The sequence below is a fragment of the Erpetoichthys calabaricus genome, chromosome 7 (genome assembly GCF_900747795.2).
Source record: "Erpetoichthys calabaricus chromosome 7, fErpCal1.3, whole genome shotgun sequence".
Classification (NCBI taxonomy): Eukaryota; Metazoa; Chordata; class Cladistia; order Polypteriformes; family Polypteridae; genus Erpetoichthys; species Erpetoichthys calabaricus.
Window position 1 is genome coordinate 192837498 of NC_041400.2, and position 19004 is coordinate 192856501.

General features: G+C 40.6%; 1 protein-coding gene across 2 annotated transcripts in view; it reads right to left on the reverse strand.

The window, feature by feature from the left end:
- Positions 1-1296: 1296 nt before the first annotated feature.
- Positions 1297-19004, reverse strand: part of trmo (tRNA methyltransferase O) — a 34158-nt gene continuing 16450 nt past the window's right edge. For both annotated transcript variants that reach the window (XM_028805865.2, XM_028805864.2), the window contains exons 3-6: positions 15515-15689; positions 14761-14918; positions 6235-6900; positions 1297-1746 (exon numbers count right to left, since the gene is read on the reverse strand). In XM_028805865.2, coding sequence (XP_028661698.2) covers positions 1505-1746; positions 6235-6900; positions 14761-14918; positions 15515-15689 — 1241 coding nt within the window. In that variant the 3' untranslated portion in view covers positions 1297-1504. The remainder of the gene's footprint in view (positions 1747-6234; positions 6901-14760; positions 14919-15514; positions 15690-19004) is intronic.

The following is a 19004-nucleotide window of genomic DNA, read 5'->3' on the forward strand; positions in this document are numbered from 1 at the left end:
GGAATGATAAATACAATGCATTTTATTACTTTGTGCATTACAAAATACATTCCAATAGATGGTGCACTGCAAACAATAACACTGAATACGTCCAACAGAGAGTAACTGCTGGAAGGACAGAAATCATCTTATTCATCCACCTTAATAAAAGGACAAATGTCCGTACGTGTGCCTGCCTTGCTGCCATGTCTCTGTTATATGCCATTTGGAATGGGATTCACAAAAGCACTGCTAATGTTTGTGATGTGCCATCTGTTGGATGAAAACTTCAATGCATTTTTTTTTACTACAAATGCTTGTGAGGTGTCACTTGTTGTTATGGCAAATGCACTGCATTTTATTACCACACATGTTTGAGATGTGCCATCTGTTGGAATGACAAATTCAAAGCATTTTATATTACTACATGAATACAAAATACATTCCAACAGATGGTGCACAGCAAACAATAGTGCTGAACACGTCTAACGGAGAGCAACTGCTGGATGGACAGCAGTTATATGGTATTTGGTATGGGATCGTAAAAGCAGTGCTAATGTTTGTGATGCCAATTGTTGGAATGAAAAATGCAAAGCATTTTTATTACTACCTGCATTACAAAGCACATTTCAACAGAATTCTGATGAGGCAAAAATGGGCGGTGGCCATCAGTCAGGATTGGGCCCAGAAGTTGATTGACAGCCTGCCAGTGCGAATTGCAGAGGTCTTGAAAATGAAGGAAGGGACAACACTGCAAATATGGACTCTTTGCATAAACTTAATTGTCAAGAAAAGCCTTTGAAACTTATGAAATGCTTGTAATTCTACTTACACCAGAGAAACATCTGACAAAAAGATCTAAAAACACTGAAGCAGCAAACTTTGTGAAAACCAACACTTGGGTCATGCTCAAAACTTTTGGCCACGACTGTATCCACATGCTGGGCTCCAACCTGTTCACCTGATAGGCTGAACCCGTAAGAAAGACCCCTGTCACTTACACAAAACCTGCACGTCAACTGCCAGAATATCCTTAGTCCCCTTTCTAAAGAGCTGACTGGTGGGGATCCTCAGTCTTTGAGGCAGTGTGTGTGCCACATAAGGACACAGATGAAAACATGACATGGAAACCTGGGCAAAAAAAAAAAAAAATATCTGGAAAGCCAACAAAAGCAAAGGTTAGAAATGAAAATACTAACAATAAGATAAAAACGTCATAAAAAGACAAACCCTTACGCAAACAAATGCTGCAAAATCTGCAAGCAGTTTACGTTACTGATAGCAGTTTGGAAAGAAAAAGCCATCTTGTGGTTGTTTGAAAGTGAGCACTGGTTGCCCCTATTCAGCACTCTACTGTACATTTCATTCAGTTAAATAAAGGCATTATTTTTATTTAATTTAGGTATTACAGGCAAATATTGACAACCATACTCAAAAATCTCAGTCTTAGTACTTTATCAATATAAAGTGATTTAAGTAGACTTTTAAAAATTAAGACATTATTTTCCTTTCCTTGCCACACCTGTCACATAGCTGGCATTTCCTGGTGATTCTGTATTGGCTTGATTTGCACAACTTCGGCGAAGCCTTCTCCAAACCAACACGTAATATGGGCACCATCCAGGGTGAAGTAGAAAAGCTGATCTAGACAACGAGTTCGTCGATATACCGAGCGGGGGTCCGCTGATAGAACCGCCTTAATGGCATCTTTGGCTTCATCCAAGGACCTCAGGTAGTGGAAAGCAGGCCTTCTTGGGTGTGTGGCACCTTCAAAAACAAAGAGAAAGAAAAGTCACAGAAAGTACAACCATTACAGTAAATACGTGCATGCATAACACACACACACACAATATACAGTATATATTTATTTAGATTTTTATATATGGTTGCACGGTAGAGTTTTAACTTGCATTTATGGATGGAGTGATGAGCTGTGTTCACAGACAGGGGTTTTTGGAAGTGCCATGAAGCCATGCAGTGGCTTCTATAAGAGAATTGTGTCGGTTTTTAATGCAGTGCCACCTGAGGGCCCAAAGATCATGGCCATCCAATATTTTTTTCTTTTTTTTTTATATAAACTTTTTTTTTTAATCTTTTATTGAATTTATTAAAAGCATATAATATTCCATACTATCAAGTCGAAGTTATCCATCCATCCATTATCGACTGCTTATCCAAGGTCGGGTCGTGGGGGCAGCAGCCTAAGCAGGGAAGCCCAGACCTCCCTCTCCCCGGCCACCTCCTCCGGCTCCTCTGGGAGGAACCCGAGGCGTTCCAAGGCCAGCCGGGAGATATAATCCCTCCAGCGTGTCCTGGGTCTGCCCCGTGGCCAGTCGAAGTTAACAAAACTAAATTCAATTCAACCCCCACCCAATCAGAAAGAGAGTAACATCAACAGCCAGAGTAAAACTGGCTAACTGATGTTATATACTATTTGAAATTGGGAAAAAAAAATCAAATTCTCACTTAGATGATGTTTTCTTTTTTAATCTGTCAGGATTTCATCAATAACATTATAGAATATGCATTTACATTAGGGAGGACTCCTTTCTCTCTTTACTACTCTCAGCACAGGTTTTCACTCTGGTCCCTTGCATACACAGATTTCTCCAGATTCTTTGAATCTCTTAATGATATTATGTACCATAGATGAGGAAATCCTCAAATTCTTTACAATTTTACATTGAGGAGTGTTATTCTGAAATTGTTGCACTATTTGCCAGTGCAGTCTTTCATGAAATGGTGTACCCCGCCCCATCTGAGAGACTCCGCCTCTCCGGGATGCTCCCTTTTATACCCAATCACGTTAGTGACCTGTTGCCAATTAACCTAATTAGCTGTGAGATGTTCCACCAGGTGATTTTTTTTTAACGTTACAACTTTTCCACTCTTTTGCTGCCCAACCTTTTTAAAATGTGTTGCTGGCACCAAATTCAAAATGAGCATATATTTTTCGTAAAAAAAAGAGTAAAATTTCTCTGTTTGAATGTTTGACAACAAAGACATGTTGCCTTTATTCTATTTGCATTAAATATGGGTTTAAATGATTTGAAAATCATCACATTCTATTTTTATTTACATTTTATACAGCAGCCCAGCATTTTTGTAAACAGGGTGGTTACCCAAAAATAACAGGAATCTGTACCTGGCGTGTAATCTTGACTTACTGTATATACACGCGAATAAGTTCTCTCACGGATAAGTCGGGAGTTGATTTTACTGTATAATTTCTGGTATTTTATAATGTCGGTCGTTTAAGTCGAATGCGGAAAACTCACGCTATTGGTCCAAGAGATTATGATATGCTGACGCCCACCTGAGAGAGTAACCACGAAGCACACAGCCATTTTTTCCTATGTCAGTGCGACAATGCGCTGTATCAGCGTGTACTCCTAACCTCTCTCGCTGTTGTGCCTATGTGACCACACGGTGATACCCAAACTATTCTGAAGCAATGTTTGCACCGATTTGTGTTTTTTGTATCTCACACTCTCATACACCTTTATCATAAGAGCATCCCTTATCTACGATGGAGCATTTGATCAGAAGAAAATATAAAGCTGGTTTTAAATTAAACGTCGTTGAAGTAGTGAAAGAAATTGGTAACTGTGCTGCTGCAACAAAATTTGATGCGCCTGAGAAACTGATGTGAGATTGGAGGAGGCAAGAACATACAGTGGTGTGAAAAACTATTTGCCCCCTTCCTGATTTCTTATTCTTTTGCATGTTTGTCACACAAAATGTTTCTGATCATCAAACACATTTAACCATTAGTCAAATATAACACAAGTAAACACAAAATGCAGTTTTTAAATGATGGTGTTTATTATTTAGGGAGAAAAAAAATCCAAACCTACATGGCCCTGTGTGAAAAAGTAATTGCCCCCTTGTTAAAAAATAACCTAACTGTGGTGTATCACACCTGAGTTCAATTTCCGTAGCCACCCCCAGGCCTGATTACTGCCACACCTGTTTCAATCAAGAAATCACTTAAATAGGAGCTGCCTGACACAGAGAAGTAGACCAAAAGCACCTCAAAAGCTAGACATCATGCCAAGATCCAAAGAAATTCAGGAACAAATGAGAACAGAAGTAATTGAGATCTATCAGTCTGGTAAAGGTTATAAAGCCATTTCTAAAGCTTTGGGACTCCAGCGAACCACATTGAGAGCCATCATCCACAAATGGCAAAAACATGGAACAGTGGTGAACCTTCCCAGGAGTGGCCGGCCGACCAAAATTACCCCAAGAGCGCAGAGACGACTCATCCGAGAGGTCACAAAAGACCCCAGGACAACGTCTAAAGAACTGCAGGCCTCACTTGCCTCAATTAAGGTCAGTGTTCACGACTCCACCATAAGAAAGAGACTGGGCAAAAACGGCCTACATGGCAGATTTCCAAGACGCAAACCACTGTTAAGCAAAAAGAACATTAGGGCTCGTCTCAATTTTGCTAAGAAACATCTCAATGATTGCCAAGACTTTTGGGAAAATACCTTGTGGACTGATGAGTCAAAAGTTGAACTTTTTGGAAGGCAAATGTCCCATTACATCTGGCGTAAAAGGAACACAGCATTTCAGAAAAAGAACATCATACCAACAGTAAAATATGGTGGTGGTAGTGTGATGGTCTGGTGTTGTTTTGCTGCTTCAGGACCTGGAAGGCTTGCTGTGATAGATGGAACCATGAATTCTACTGTCTACCAAAAAATCCTGAAGGAGAATGTCCGGCCATCTGTTCGTCAACTCAAGCTGAAGCGATCTTGGGTGCTGCAACAGGACAATGACCCAAAACACACCAGCAAATCCACTTCTGAATGGCTGAAGAAAAACAAAATGAAGACTTTGGAGTGGCCTAGTCAAAGTCCTGACCTGAATCCAATTGAGATGCTATGGCATGACCTTAAAAAGGCGGTTCATGCTAGAAAACCCTCAAATAAAGCTGAATTACAACAATTTTGCAAAGATGAGTGGGCCAAAATTCCTCCAGAGCGCTGTAACAGACTCATTGCAAGTTATGGCAAATGCTTGATTGCAGTTATTGCTGCTAAGGGTGGCCCAACCAGTTATTAGGTTCAGGGGGCAATTACTTTTTCACACAGGGCCATGTAGGTTTGGATTTTTTTTTCTCCCTAAATAATAAAAACCACCATTTACAAACTGCATTTTGTGTTTACTTGTGTTATATTTGACTAATGGTTAAATATGTTTGATGAGTGTGTGACAAACATGCAAAAGAATAAGAAATCAGGAAGGGGTCAAATAGTTTTTCACACCACTGTATAAAAAAAAAATGTAAGCGTTGCATTTTTGAATGGGCGTATAAGTCGGGGTCTGATTTTATGATCAATTTTACTTATACGCGAGTGTATATGGTAGGTCTGAATTTCGCTGCTCGGTGTGGCACACTTACAGTATTCTGTGGCGCTGTTCTTTATTGTTCATCCGCCATTCCGTATCCATGTTTCTTGGTGCTTATTAAACGTTTTCTGCAATTTTTGTGATGGGCGATCATAAAGAACAGCTTGTCTGCATTCAATTTTGTTTTCTCTTAGGGAAAACAGCTGCTGAAACTGTAGTGATGCTTGAAACTGATTTTCAAGAGGAAGGTTTAATTAAAGCCCAGGTCTACGAGTGGTTTTCACGTTTCAAAACGAGGGGAAATGTCACTTGAAGACAAATCGAGATCTGGTCGACCTTCACCAATTAGGAATGATGAAAATCTTGAAAACGTTCGCAATGCAATTCACGAAAATCGTCATCAGACTATTGAAGAGATTTCTGAATTGACTTGTGCGTCTCAGAGTTCTTGCCACCTTACCCTACCCTGATCTTTGCTCCGTGTGACTTTTTCTTGTTCCCGCATGTGAAAAAAGAACTCAAAGGAAAGCGGTTTTTGTACCGCGGAGGAAGTCAAAGAATAAAATCGTTGCAGGACAACGTTCCTCTTCGGCAATTCCAAAAATGTTTCTACCAGTGGGAAAACCGTTGGGACAAGTGTATTCATTCACATGGGGAGTACTCTGAAGGAGACTAAAGTTTCAGTAAGTAAAAATTATTAAAACAATTTTTTTCCCCCCAATTCTTTATTATTTATGGGTACCCCCTCATACACACACACACACACACGCACACACACACACACACATCATACAAAAGTGATATAAATGTGATATTTCCCTCTTGAAAGCCCTTATTTTTCATATTCCACCATAGCGTATGAACACACCATGCAAACAAACACTTAAAAACTACCTGTTTTGTTTGCAGGCTGAAAGTCACTCAGGGCATTCTCTGCGTGAGGTGTGAACCGGACCTCCAAAGAGCTCACAGGGGACTCTCTTACCCATGATGCAACAGTAGTACTGGCAGACTCTTCACTAGCTGCATGTTCTAAAGAAGATGTTCTTGATTTCTCACTCAGAGCATCCCCGACAGAGCAGTCTGTCTCGACAACAGCTTTGGCGTCTTCATTCTTTGAGGAAGCGGCACTCTCATTTAAGTAGTCTTTAATTTTTAGCAGAGCTGAAAGTAGATGATTTTCTTTGGAGATCTGTGCAGCAGGTTGAGTATCTAAATGACTGACGGCTTCACAAGTTATTGATGAAACAGGGCATTGCTGATCTTCATACTCAGAACGTGAGGAACGGGACTCCCCACTGCAGTAAACAGAGGCACCCAGAAAACCTTCAGGAGTTTCTGAACTTGTTAGTTCCCTCTTTACTGAATTGTCTTCAGTTTCAGACTCGCTAAACTCCCCTTCAAAAGTAGGAAAAAGTGGAAAATCTTGGCAAATGACATTCTTGGTTAGCTGATCCATTGATTTTAGTTGTGGAGAATCATATTCAGGAATGTAAGGTTTAATATCCAGAACTGGCGTACCTTGGATCATGTCAATTCCAGATAAATAAATGGTGTCACCTTTAAGACAAAGAAATAAACAAATACAATTTATTTTTGTATAACCCAAAAAATCACACAAGGAGTGCCGCAATGGGCTTTAACAGGTCCTGTCTTTTGATGGCCCTCCCTCCCAAGCCTTGACTCTCTAAGACAGGGGTCCCCATCTCCAGTCCTGGAGGGCCACAGTGGCAGCAGGTTTTCATTCTAACGTTTTTCTTAATTAGTGTCCGGTTTTTGCTGCTAATGAACTTCTTTTGAATTCATTTTACTTGACTTGCTCTTGAAGATTCAAACCCAGTAATTGTTTCTTTTTCCTTAATTAGCAGCCAAACAATACTGAGAAGCAAAATAAACTAAAATGTGACCAGCACACTGCATCCATCATACAATACAGTGGAACCTTGGTTTGCGAGTAACTTGGTTTACGAGTGTTTTGCAAGACAAGCAAAATTTTTTAATAAATTTTCACTTAATAAACGAGCGAGGTCTTGCAGTACGAGTAGTATGTACTGTATATGCTTTGTCTGCTGAGCGTCATGTGATCACAACTGAGCTGATGGTTCTTCTCTCTCTCTCACTGCGGGATTGTGGGCAATCGTTTCCTATCCTCCGTCTGAGTCGGCGTGCCTCACTCATATAGTCAACATCCGTACGAGCGTATACTGTTTACTACAGCATTGTGACTGTGTGCGCACATGTGTGTGTGTGTGTGTGTGCTGTGACGTGCGAGTCCCCGTCTTGCACCCAAAAACACGAAGCTTAGCAACACAAGCTTTATTCAGCTTGAAACAGCAACAGCACGGTTATTTATACACAGACACAGCAGTCAGGCAGGGCCCTGCACATTTATAATATTCCTTGTATCACCCATCGATGGCAGGCGCTTATAGCATGTCCGCAATCTTTTCAGATTCGCTTTTACGGAGAACTGCTACAGAGCTGGGAGACTGCGATTGCTTTGGGACGCTCTTCCGCGTGTCGTCCCGTTGGGTGGAATCCAACAAGAGTTTAGAAACTCACTCACACCAGCCATGATTCTTTTCAAAGGTAAAGTGCAAGTTAATTTGTTTTATGTATTTTTACTTTATATTTTGTATTAATCATTTTTATATGAATAGTTTTGGGTTGTGGAACAAATCATCTGAGTTTCCATTATTTCTTATGGGGAAATTCACTTTGATATATGAGTGCTTTGGACTACGAGCACGTTTCCGGAACGAATTATGCTCACAAACCGAGGTTCAACTGTATCTCTCTATTATTAAAACAAAAAAAAGAAACAGTAGGGCGTTGAAATGTGGTCTTCACATTAAGATCACGGAAGACAGTTAAAAGACTCGCAAGGACCTTAAACATGAGACACTGTGCCAAGAGATTGACCCAAGACCGTCTCGCGATGATGTAGAACATGAGATTCTTGCAAGACACACCCTACTTAATCAATATCAAATAAGACAACGGGGCAGCAAAACATTCAGTCTTGTGATGGATTTGAGCACACACAGATCCAGGGTCTCAGCGCATATAAAGCGTATACGGACCATATGTTACAAATGAAACGTCGATGAATAAGCAAAGAAGAAAGCAGTGCAGAGAAAAGAGACTCAAAAGCGTTGGAGAGAAAAAAGAGCAAAAAAGAAAAAATAATCTAGGTGCAAATTGAGAAAACAAGGAAAAGTAATTATCAGCCCGTCACAAGTGGAATTGAAACAAAGCACGTCCAAGTAAAAGACAAAGTAGAACTTCATAAACATGTTCACAAACGTTGGCACTATACACATGCAGAGCAGATTATGAAAGCAGTGGAATTCAAAACGCTCCAAAAAAAAAAAAAAAAATGTATGCGTGACACAAATGTGGAGAAAGTTAAAGAATATGAAAGTAGGAAAATTAGAAAGTATAAAAAAAAAAGAAAGTAAAGATCACAAATGGAACAAATGGAAATTATTACTCGAAAAAGGTAAAATAATCACCACGGACCAGGTGTCATTGAAAGAAAAGCAGGACAAAGCGAGGTCAGAAATAAAAGACAAAGAGTAGAAAACAAAGTAAAACGTCATAAAGAGGTTTAAAAAACAAAGGGGACAAACACATGCAGAGCAAATTAGAGATAATGAAAACTGGAATTCAAAAGATTCAAAAAAACGTAGGTAGGTATACAGAGCAAGATATAGAATATGAAAGCAGAAAAAAATGACAGTGTCAAAACCAAGAAGGTAAACATCGCATTAGTGCAAAAAAAGATTAATTATTACTCAGAGAAATAACGAAAAGGTGAATATAGATCGAATATATGGACACAGGTGATATGTCAGAAGTATGTAAATATTGTAAGGCTTTGAAGTTTAAGTCAGAGAATTTCAAAAACGTGTTTTACCTCAAATGCATTTATTGGTTACTTTGGAAAAAAAGTTATTAACTGCTGATGATGTCGATCACTTTGTCTGTGCTGATGTGACAGAGAAACCTATCTTGAATTATGGTACAAAATCATTAAACACATGTCTCACTGACCTCATTTAAAAGATGCAGCAAATTGGGACTTGAAAGATTCCAAATATTGTTTTTACATAAGTTTTGAAATAAAAGTGAAACTAATGAAATAGCAACAATGCCAAGAAAAAAAAATCTTAAAAAAGTGTGTATCCAGAAAACCAAACATGGGGGTTGGCGAGCGAAGCAAGCAGGGGGGCTAAGCCCTCTAGTTTGAAAATAAAGAAAGGTGAAGGTCCAGAAAACATTCACAGTGCTCTTAGAAAAGAGAAAATCAACAATTTCAGAAATGTCTGCTATTGCACCACGAGATCTGCAACAAGCCATGGAATTAAAGAACGAGTTTAATTAACGACGAGACTCGGCGGCTGATTGAGCAACTGGTTAGAATGAAATTGGTTGGAGTTTGAGGCCCTGACTGAGTTGGTCTTCTGTTGGCTCACTCACTTCACACTTCATTTCTGTTTGGGTGCCATTTAAAGAAAGAAATGAAGCAATTCAGAGGAACGATGAAGATATTCCGGGGAACAAATCTTAGAAGAAAAAAAAAAAGTCAATTAAAATAAATTCAAAAGAAGTAAGTTAATTAGCAGGAAAAACAGGTCACTAATTAAGAAAAGGGTTAGAATGAAAACCTGCAGCCACTGGGGCCCTCCAGGACTGGAGTTGGGGACCCCTGTTCTAAGAAGACAAGGAACATTAAAAAATAAAAACCCTTGTAGGAAAGAAATCTTGGGAAAAACAATTCAGAGACAGACCCTTTTCCAGGTAGGTTGGGTGTGCAGTGGGTGTCAAAAAAAAGGGAAAATACAATACAATAAAATACACAGAACCGGACACAAGTAATCCTCAGTACAATAGAAATGGAGGACATTTTATGAGATGTTTAAATTGTCATACGTTCATCTATTTGGTTTATTACAATTTTTGCCTGTGATCAGTTTCCAGAGTCACACAGGCTGCTCCAGGAGTTCCTTTCTCCCCCACACCAAATGGATTTTCAAATAAAAACAATGTCATTATAATGGATACCTAGTACAATAAAATTCCTACCTCCATGTCTCCTCAAAATAAACGGATCAATACAGAAGCAACAAAAGATAAAAAAAAACAAAAAACAAAACAATAGCATGGATGGAATGCAAAATATGTATACACAATACACACTATATTATCATATCATACATGCACCACCAGTTAAAAGTCTGAACACACCTAAAATGTTCATGTTTTTGAACAAAACTATCTTTTTTATGCCATTACATTGATTTAAAAATAGCCAAGACATTACTAGTGCTTCTAATGGCTATTACTGCTCGAAAACACCGATTTATTTGTTTTTCACATATGACGGCAAAGCCCCATTTGTAGCACTCCCTTAGCTTATCCTTAATTACTGTAAAATCTCCCATATAATGTGCAGTCATGTATAATACCAGACGGTTGTGGCGAGCGCCCTCTTCTACGCGGTGGTGTGCTGGGGAAGCAGCATAAAGAAGAGTGATGCCTCATGCCTGGACAAACTGGTGAGGAAGGCAGGCTCTATTGTAGGCACGGAGCTGAACAATTTGACATCTGTGGCAGAGCGACGGGTGCTGAGCAGACTCCTGTCAATGATGGAGAATCCACTGCATCCACTGAACAGGATCATCTCCAGACAGAGGAGCAGCCTCAGCGACAGACTGCTGTCACCATCCTGCTCCACTGACAGACTGAGGAGATCGTTCCTCCACCACACTATGCGACTCTTCAATTCCACGCAGGGGGGGTAAACGTTAACATTATACAAAGTTATTGTCTGTTTGTATACCTGCAATGTTATCACTCTTTAATTTAATATCGTCTTTATCAGTATGCTGCTGCTGGAGTATGTGAATTTCCCCTTGGGATTAATAAAGTATCTATCATCCGGAAAGTATTCACAGCGCATCACTTTTTCCACATTTTGTTATGTTGCAGCCTTATTCCAAAATGGATTAAATTCATTTTTTTCCACAGAATTCTACACACAACACCCCATAATGACAATGTGAAAAAAGTTTACTTGAGATTTTTGCAAATTTATTACACATAAAAAAATTGAGAAATCACATGTCCGTAAGTATTCACAGCCTTTGCCATGAAGCTCAAAATTGAGCTCAAGTGCATCCTGTTTCCATTGATCATCCTTGAGATGTTTCTGCAGCTTCATTGGAGTCCACCTGTGGTAAATTCAGTTGACTGGACATGATTTGGAAAGGCACACACCTGTCTATATAAGGTCCCACAGTTGACAGTTCATGTCAGAGCACAAACCAAGCATGAAGTCAAAGGAATTGTCTGTAGACCTCCGAGACAGGATTGTCTCAAGGCACAAATCTGGGGAAGGTTACAGAAAAATTTCTGCTGCTTTGAAGGTCCCAATGAGCACAGTGGCCTCCATCATCCGTAAGTGGAAGAAGTTCGAAACCACCAGGACTCTTCCTAGAGCTGGCCGGCCATCTAAACTGAGCGATCGGGGGAGAAGGGCCTTAGTCAGGGAGGTGACCAAGAACCCGATGGTCACTCTGTCAGAGCTCCAGAGGTCCTCTGTGGAGAGAGAACCTTCCAGAAGGACAACCATCTCTGCAGCAATCCACCAATCAGGCCTGTATGGTAGAGGGGCCAGATGGAAGCCATTCCTTAGTAAAAGGCACATGGCAGCCCACCAGGAGTTTGCCAAAAGGCACCTGAAGGACTCTCAGACCATGAGAAAGAAAATTCTCTGGTCTGATGAGACAAAGATTGAACTCTTTGGTGTGAATGCCAGGCATCACGTTTGGAGGAAACCAGGCACCGCTCATCACCAGGCCAATACCATTCCTACAGTGAAACATGGTGGTGGCAGCATCATGCTGTGGGGATGTTTTTCAGCGGCAGGGACTGAGAGTCTAGTCAGGATAAAGGGAAAGATGACTGCAGCAATGTACAGAGACATCCTGGATAAAAACCTGCTCCAGAGCACTCTTGACCTCAGACTGGGGCGACGGTTCATCTTTCAGCAGGACAACGACCCTAAGCTCACAGCCAAGATATCAAAGCAGTGGCTTCAGGGCAACTCTGTGAATGTCCTTGAGTGGCCCAGCCAGAGCCCAGACTTGAATCCGATTGAACATCTCTGGAGAGATCTTAAAATGGCTGTGCACTGACGCTTCCCATCCAACCTGATGGAGCTTGAGAGGTGCTGCAAAGAGGAATGGGCGAAACTGGCCAAGGATAGGTGTGCCAAGCTTGTGGCATCATATTCTAAAAGACTTGAGGCTGGAATTGCTGCCAAAGGTGCATCGACAAAGTATTGAGCAAAGGCCGTGAATACTTATGTACATGGGATTTCTCAGTTTTTATATTTTTAATAAATTTGCAAAAACCTCAAGTAAACTTTTTTCATGTTGTCATTATGGGGTGTTGTGTGTAGAATTCTGACGAAAAAACTGAATTTAATCAATTTTGGAAAAAGGCTGTAACGTAACAAAATGTGGAAATAGTGATGTGCTGTGAATACTTTCCGGATGCACTCTATCTATCTATCTATCTATCTAATGCGCATGTTGATTTAACCCAAGATTTTCATGTAAAAAAGGAAATTCACATGTAATGCGCACTGCTAACTCGCCAAGATTTTAGGATGGAGTCAACTTTCGTGGACAGGAGGGGTGAGGGCGAAAATCACCAGTAAACTTTGCAAAAAGTCGCCATTACAATAAATGTAGACTCTCTTTGCTTGGATGAATGTTAGACTCATTGGCTTGTGACGTCTAATCCCTGTGTGTGCGTGGGCAGTGAAGAGCAAACAACAGCAGAAATAACATCGACATCTGGCGAGAGAGTAAAGAGAATTTGCAAAGCAAAACACTCAATGGGTAATATTTTGCGTAGATTTTATTATTTTGAATGGGTTCTGACTTTGGTGCAAGAGATCTGGAGATCAAGAACGAAAATGAAAGTGAGGTGCCGGCATCAGCTCCTTCAACATTCGCCTGGGAGGACCGCCACTTACAATGACAACAGGTACAAGCCAGATTACATTGCACTGCGAGCTCCGCCCATCTGCTGACGCCACCCCCGATGTAGCCAGATACGGCGAACACGCAGTGAGAGTGGCCACAGAACCAGCAACAGACGTTTTATGTTGATTTATATGGGAAACCATTGCTTTGTGGACTTTTCAGAAAATAGCCAGGCTTTGCTTTAAAATGATGTTGTGTATAATGCACACCCCCATTTTTAGCTAACTAAAATGAGTAAAAATTATGTGCATTTTACACAAGATGTTACACTAGTCGTGTTTAAATGCTAATTGGTTATTAGAGAAAATCTTTATAATTGCATTAGCACTGCTTAGACCTATCATACTATTCATTTGGGTTGCAAGGTACAGGCATTCCTGAAGTCCAGTTGTGTGATTAAAAATTGGATTTCTGATCACATAAAGAAGGGTCTCACTCCATTAAGACAGTGTCTAGGACAGGATTTAAACCAAGAACTCCAAGTCAGCGAGGCAGACGATACAGGAGTCTGGCTGCTCGGACTACAAGACTTAAGAACAGTTTTTACCACCAGGCCATTCGACTCCTCAACAGCAACACCTGAACACTTACATTCACTTACATTACATCTACATTGCATTACATCTACATTGCACTACTCACACACACACTGTACCTGCACACACTCTGAATACTGACTGGAACATGCATCTGCACTTTATAACTTAGAACTTCTTTTAAAACATACACATTTTATTTTATATGGCTTGTCTATTTTTAACTTGTAATCTTTTTTTTTTAAGCTTTATTGGATCTAGGCTGAGTGACTTGTTTTTCTCGTCATACACATTTCATTGTATGTTGACCCTGTGTTAACCTATATATGACAAATAAACCTAAACCTAAACCTAACAGGAGCACTAAGCATTGCCCCACTGGTCATAGGAATAAATGGGCTTTTTTAAAATATAATGTAAATGCCGGGCGGCACGGTGGCACAGTGGTAGCACTGCTGCCTCGCAGTTAGGAGACCCAAACAGTCAGTCCTGCGTGAAGTTTGCATGTTCTCCCCATGTCTGTGTGGATATCCTCCAGGTGCTCCGGTTTCCTCTCACAGTCCAAAGACATGCATATTAGGTGCACTGGCGATTCTAAATTGTCCCTAGTGTGTGCGCCCTTCGGCCCTGCTGGCGCCCTGCTCAGGTTTTGTTTCCTGCCTTGTGCCCTGTGTTGGCTGGGATTGGCTCCAGTAGACCCCCGTGACCCTGTAGTTAGGATATAGCAGGTTGGATAATGGATGGATGGATGAAAATGCCTATATTACACCAGATTTCCCTTGGAGACAATAACATTTGTATTTATCTATATTTGCACATTTTACCTTTAATTTGTTCCAGCTTTGCTAAGGTAAGTCCAATTGCATTAGGTCGATGTGGGCTCCTCGTAGAAAAAATTCCAGTCTTCATTCCATTTAATCTGGGAGGCTTTACTTTTGCTTTGTAGTTCATATGGCCATTTTTATGGAACACAAAGATAACCCTGAGGAAAATATAATTCCTTTAATGTTAAAAAAAAAAAAATTTAAAAATCAGAACAGGTTAACAAACAGATAAGATCAAGATCTACAAATCTCAACATTATTTAGAAAAGGTTAGACAAGACTAGCTTTGTGGAGATGCATGAATTGTTTTGGTCAAATCCGGAAGTACGTCTTTTTCATTCTATGAAATATGATCAGGAGAAAAAGGCAACCAGGGGTTGATGGATTTGGAAACAGAATGGTGAAAGTTGTTACGAAAAGAAAAAGTTGAGGTATCAAAAGAAATGTAAAGTGCCTGTTATGTCTTTCACAAGGAAATCAAGACTAGGTTAACCAGAAGGCCAAGCCACCATTGTTATGTCTACACAAATCACGAGGCAGGATTCACATGATCCAAATGCTTGACCAAGATGGCCCCAAAAAACAAAATGCGCTCCTCACACTGGTATGAAGTAAAAGATAAAACAACAACAACCAAGTATAAAATCATGACACACCAATGGGAAAAAAATAAAATAATCTGGATCCCTCTTAAAGAAAAAAAAAAAAAAAAAAAAAAAAAAAAAAAAAAGGTTACAATCCCTGGCATACTCACCACACATGAGAATATTGATGTAAGCCAATTAGAGAATGTTCTGGATTATTGAACACAGATCTGTTTATTTGCAGCTTCGCTCGGGACAAACTGCAAATTGTTGGCTGCCTTGGAGTCCCATTCTTTGATGAAAAACAAGAATCTATGTAGCCAATTGGCACCGTAGGAATATTTCCTATTTAAAATAAAAAAAGGAAAGTGAATAAAACCTATATACAAAATGTGATGCTTACAGTTCTCACAGTTTAAAAATGCCTTTATTTAATAAATAAAAAAAAAAAAAAACAAGATTTTTGTGTACAGTACACCCCCAAAATTCACGGGGGTTACGCTCCTAGAGCACCCAAGGATTGTGAAAAACCGCGACTTTTGGATGTGGTTACTTTTAAATGCCTATTTTTATAGTTTAAACCCTAAATACAGTATGCCCACAAAGCACTTTAATTTCGTTGCAAACTCAGCTTAATACATTACCTAAAAACAGAATGTAAAGTTAAACCCATCTACTGTACAGTACTGTCTCCCATGGTGGTAGAATGTAAAATCCCGATATTACCGCTATACGTACTATAATTCATGCAAGTGCGTTTTCTTTGGTATGCGCTGTCATTTTCTTTGTTATAAGTAGAGTAAATACATAATAATTTCATTTAATTAAAATACAGTAAAATGTACAGGTACTCACCAATGATGAATGATATTGATGATAATGATGATGGGCGGCACGGTGGCGCAGTGGGTAGCGCTGCTGCCTCGCAGTTGGGAGATCTGGGGACCTGGGTTCGCTTCCCGGGTCCTCCCGCGTGGAGTTTGCATGTTCTCCCCGTGTCTGCGTGGGTTTCCTCCGGGCGCTCCGGTTTCCTCCCACAGTCCAAAGACATGCAGGTTAGGTGGATTGGCGATTCTAAATTGGCCCTAGTGCGTGCTTGGTGCGTTTGTGTGTGTCCTGCGGTGGGTTGGCACCCTGCCCGGGATTGGTTCCTGCCTTGTGCCCTGTGTTGGCTGGGATTGGCTCCAGCAGACCCCCGTGACCCTATAGTTAGGAATATAGCGGGTTGGAAAATGGATGGATGATGATGATGAAGTAGCTGTGCAGTACGATGCAGAGGATTTAAAACTCCTCGGGTGGCGACTCTTCTTCAGGCACTTCAGAAGGAGTTGTATCTTTGGACGGGTCTTCTTCTGGTGGGGTTTTGTGCTGGCTTTTCTTTATAGGTTTCAGGAACATTGTGATGGGAAGTTGCTACATTGTCTCCTGTAGCGAACTGCTGGTACAATTTCCGTGCTTTCTCACAGAGGATGTTACCGTCCAAGGGGATGTTCTTCTTCCTGCAGTCGGTGATCCACAATGCCAAGGCAGATTCCATCCTGACGATATTTTTATTCCTTACGGTCGTTAACTTTTTGGCACCATCACAGAAACTTACAGATACGGTACTCCTGATCACTGCCTCGTTCTTCTTTATGTAGCGTGCGGTGCTTTCATTAATGCCATAGTGGCACGCTACTGCAGTATAACTTATTAGTTCCTGGAGCAAATACAGTAGTTCAACCTTCTCCTGGAGTGTTTTAAACTTCTTCTGGCGCTTAGGCTCAGTGCCAGAAGCCTTAGAAGGTGCAGGGCGATCTTGTGCGTTTAAGAATAATAAAACAATAACAAAATGGAAAACACAAGCAACACATTCAGCTGGAGACACGTCACAGGGCAGCAGTCAATCAGCAGCAAGGAGAAATGAATAACGCTCTCGGATTGGCTACTTTCACCATCTCAAACCGCGTTTCCCTCAGCGGTTGCTTCCTGTTCTCAGCAGAAGAACAGTCAGATCCACTACAGGGACTGATATTTGCACTTTCTATTTAACAATTAATAGTTAGGTTCTAAGAAAAAATCCGCAAACCCTGAACCGCGACTTCGCGGGGTTCTACTGTATTTGAATTTCCTTAAACTACGATAGCCATCAATAATGCAAGGGGTGTGTCAATCGTGCAGATCAGGCACTGACATTCTCCTCTCTCATGCGCAAGCAAAAGAAAAAATTAAAGAAAAGTGCGCAAAGAAAAAAAACTTCTGCTGTCCCGAGTGCACCTTTGGACTGTGTGTTGGCGACTGTTTTAAAAGGTGTCACACAAAGGATGAGTCCTAAATCTGCATCAGTACGGTGTGACAGTGCAGATCCAGCTCCATGCTCCCTTTTCCTGTTTTGGGTGCCTGTTGAACCCAACACCGTCGATAATGTAACTGAATGAGCTGACAGATGGGGACAAATCATGCTAAGCAACAGAATGATGCAAAGTGCAGAAGTGCTTTTACTAAACAATAAAAAAAAATCAAAACAGTGTCCAAAGTGCAGTTCTCAAAGTTCATAAATAAATAATCCATAAAAACAGCGGAAAATCCAAATGTTTAAAACCAGGCTAAAAACGAGATTAAAAACTAGCAACAGTCATTGGGTCATATGAGCCAGGGCCAACTCCTTCCAAGTCTTCCAGCTCACCCATTGCTCGTTCAGCTGGAGAAACCCTCAGTCCCGACCCCCGTCTTGGCTGCCTCTGTCGGTGTCTGCCGGACCGCTTCGGGTTGGTTGTCCCCTCATCATTCTTCACGCCCACACAGTCATCACCTAGTATCCCTAGAGAGGACACCCTCTCGATCGCATCCATTCCTCAGCACAATCAGCACTTATGTACATGGGATTTCTCAGTTTTTTTATTTTTAATAAATTTGCAAAAACCTCAAGTAAACTTTTTTCACGTTGTCATTATGGGGTGTTGTGTGTAGAATTCTGAGGAAAAAAATGAATTTAATCCATTTTGGAATAAGGCTGTAACATAACAAAATGTGGAAAAAGTGATGCGCTGTGAATACTTTCCGGATGCACTGTATGTCATTGTAAAATGTAATGTAAAGAATTATTATTAAAGAAAGAATTATTGTTTTGGTATTTACATGGTTCTGTTACACATAACATTTTTTGCTTTGCACCCTCCCCCCACCATAACCGCTTGTCTATGGGGAGGAACAAAAGCTTTAGATTCATCAAAATTTTCGATCTCTGGTTTTCAATGGATCTTGATGTTTTAGGGTCCCCTGGGACTGAAAACATTGATATCTCGATGTTGGGTGGGTGTCTGTCTGTCTGTGTGTCACAGTTTCTTAAGGACTGTCTAGAGCTAAATTAGCTGGATGGAAAAATACCAAACTCGAAACGGAAGACGATGTGCTGATTAGATTTTGTGCCAAATCATGCAAGAGAAAGAGGCCCTCTAGAGGAACCCTCAAATACTGTAATTCTGTAATTAATGATGAACCAGTAATGGCGCACTGCATGATAACGCGCAGTGAATACACTTGACTTATAGTTTTCATCCTCTTTCTCTGTACGTTTAGAATTCATTTGCTCAGAGGTTGGTACACTTGCTGCTTCGTGAGCAGCTCTCGTTTTCTCCACCCTAACGTCCCACTTCTTCTCTTCTTCCGTCGGCATATTTT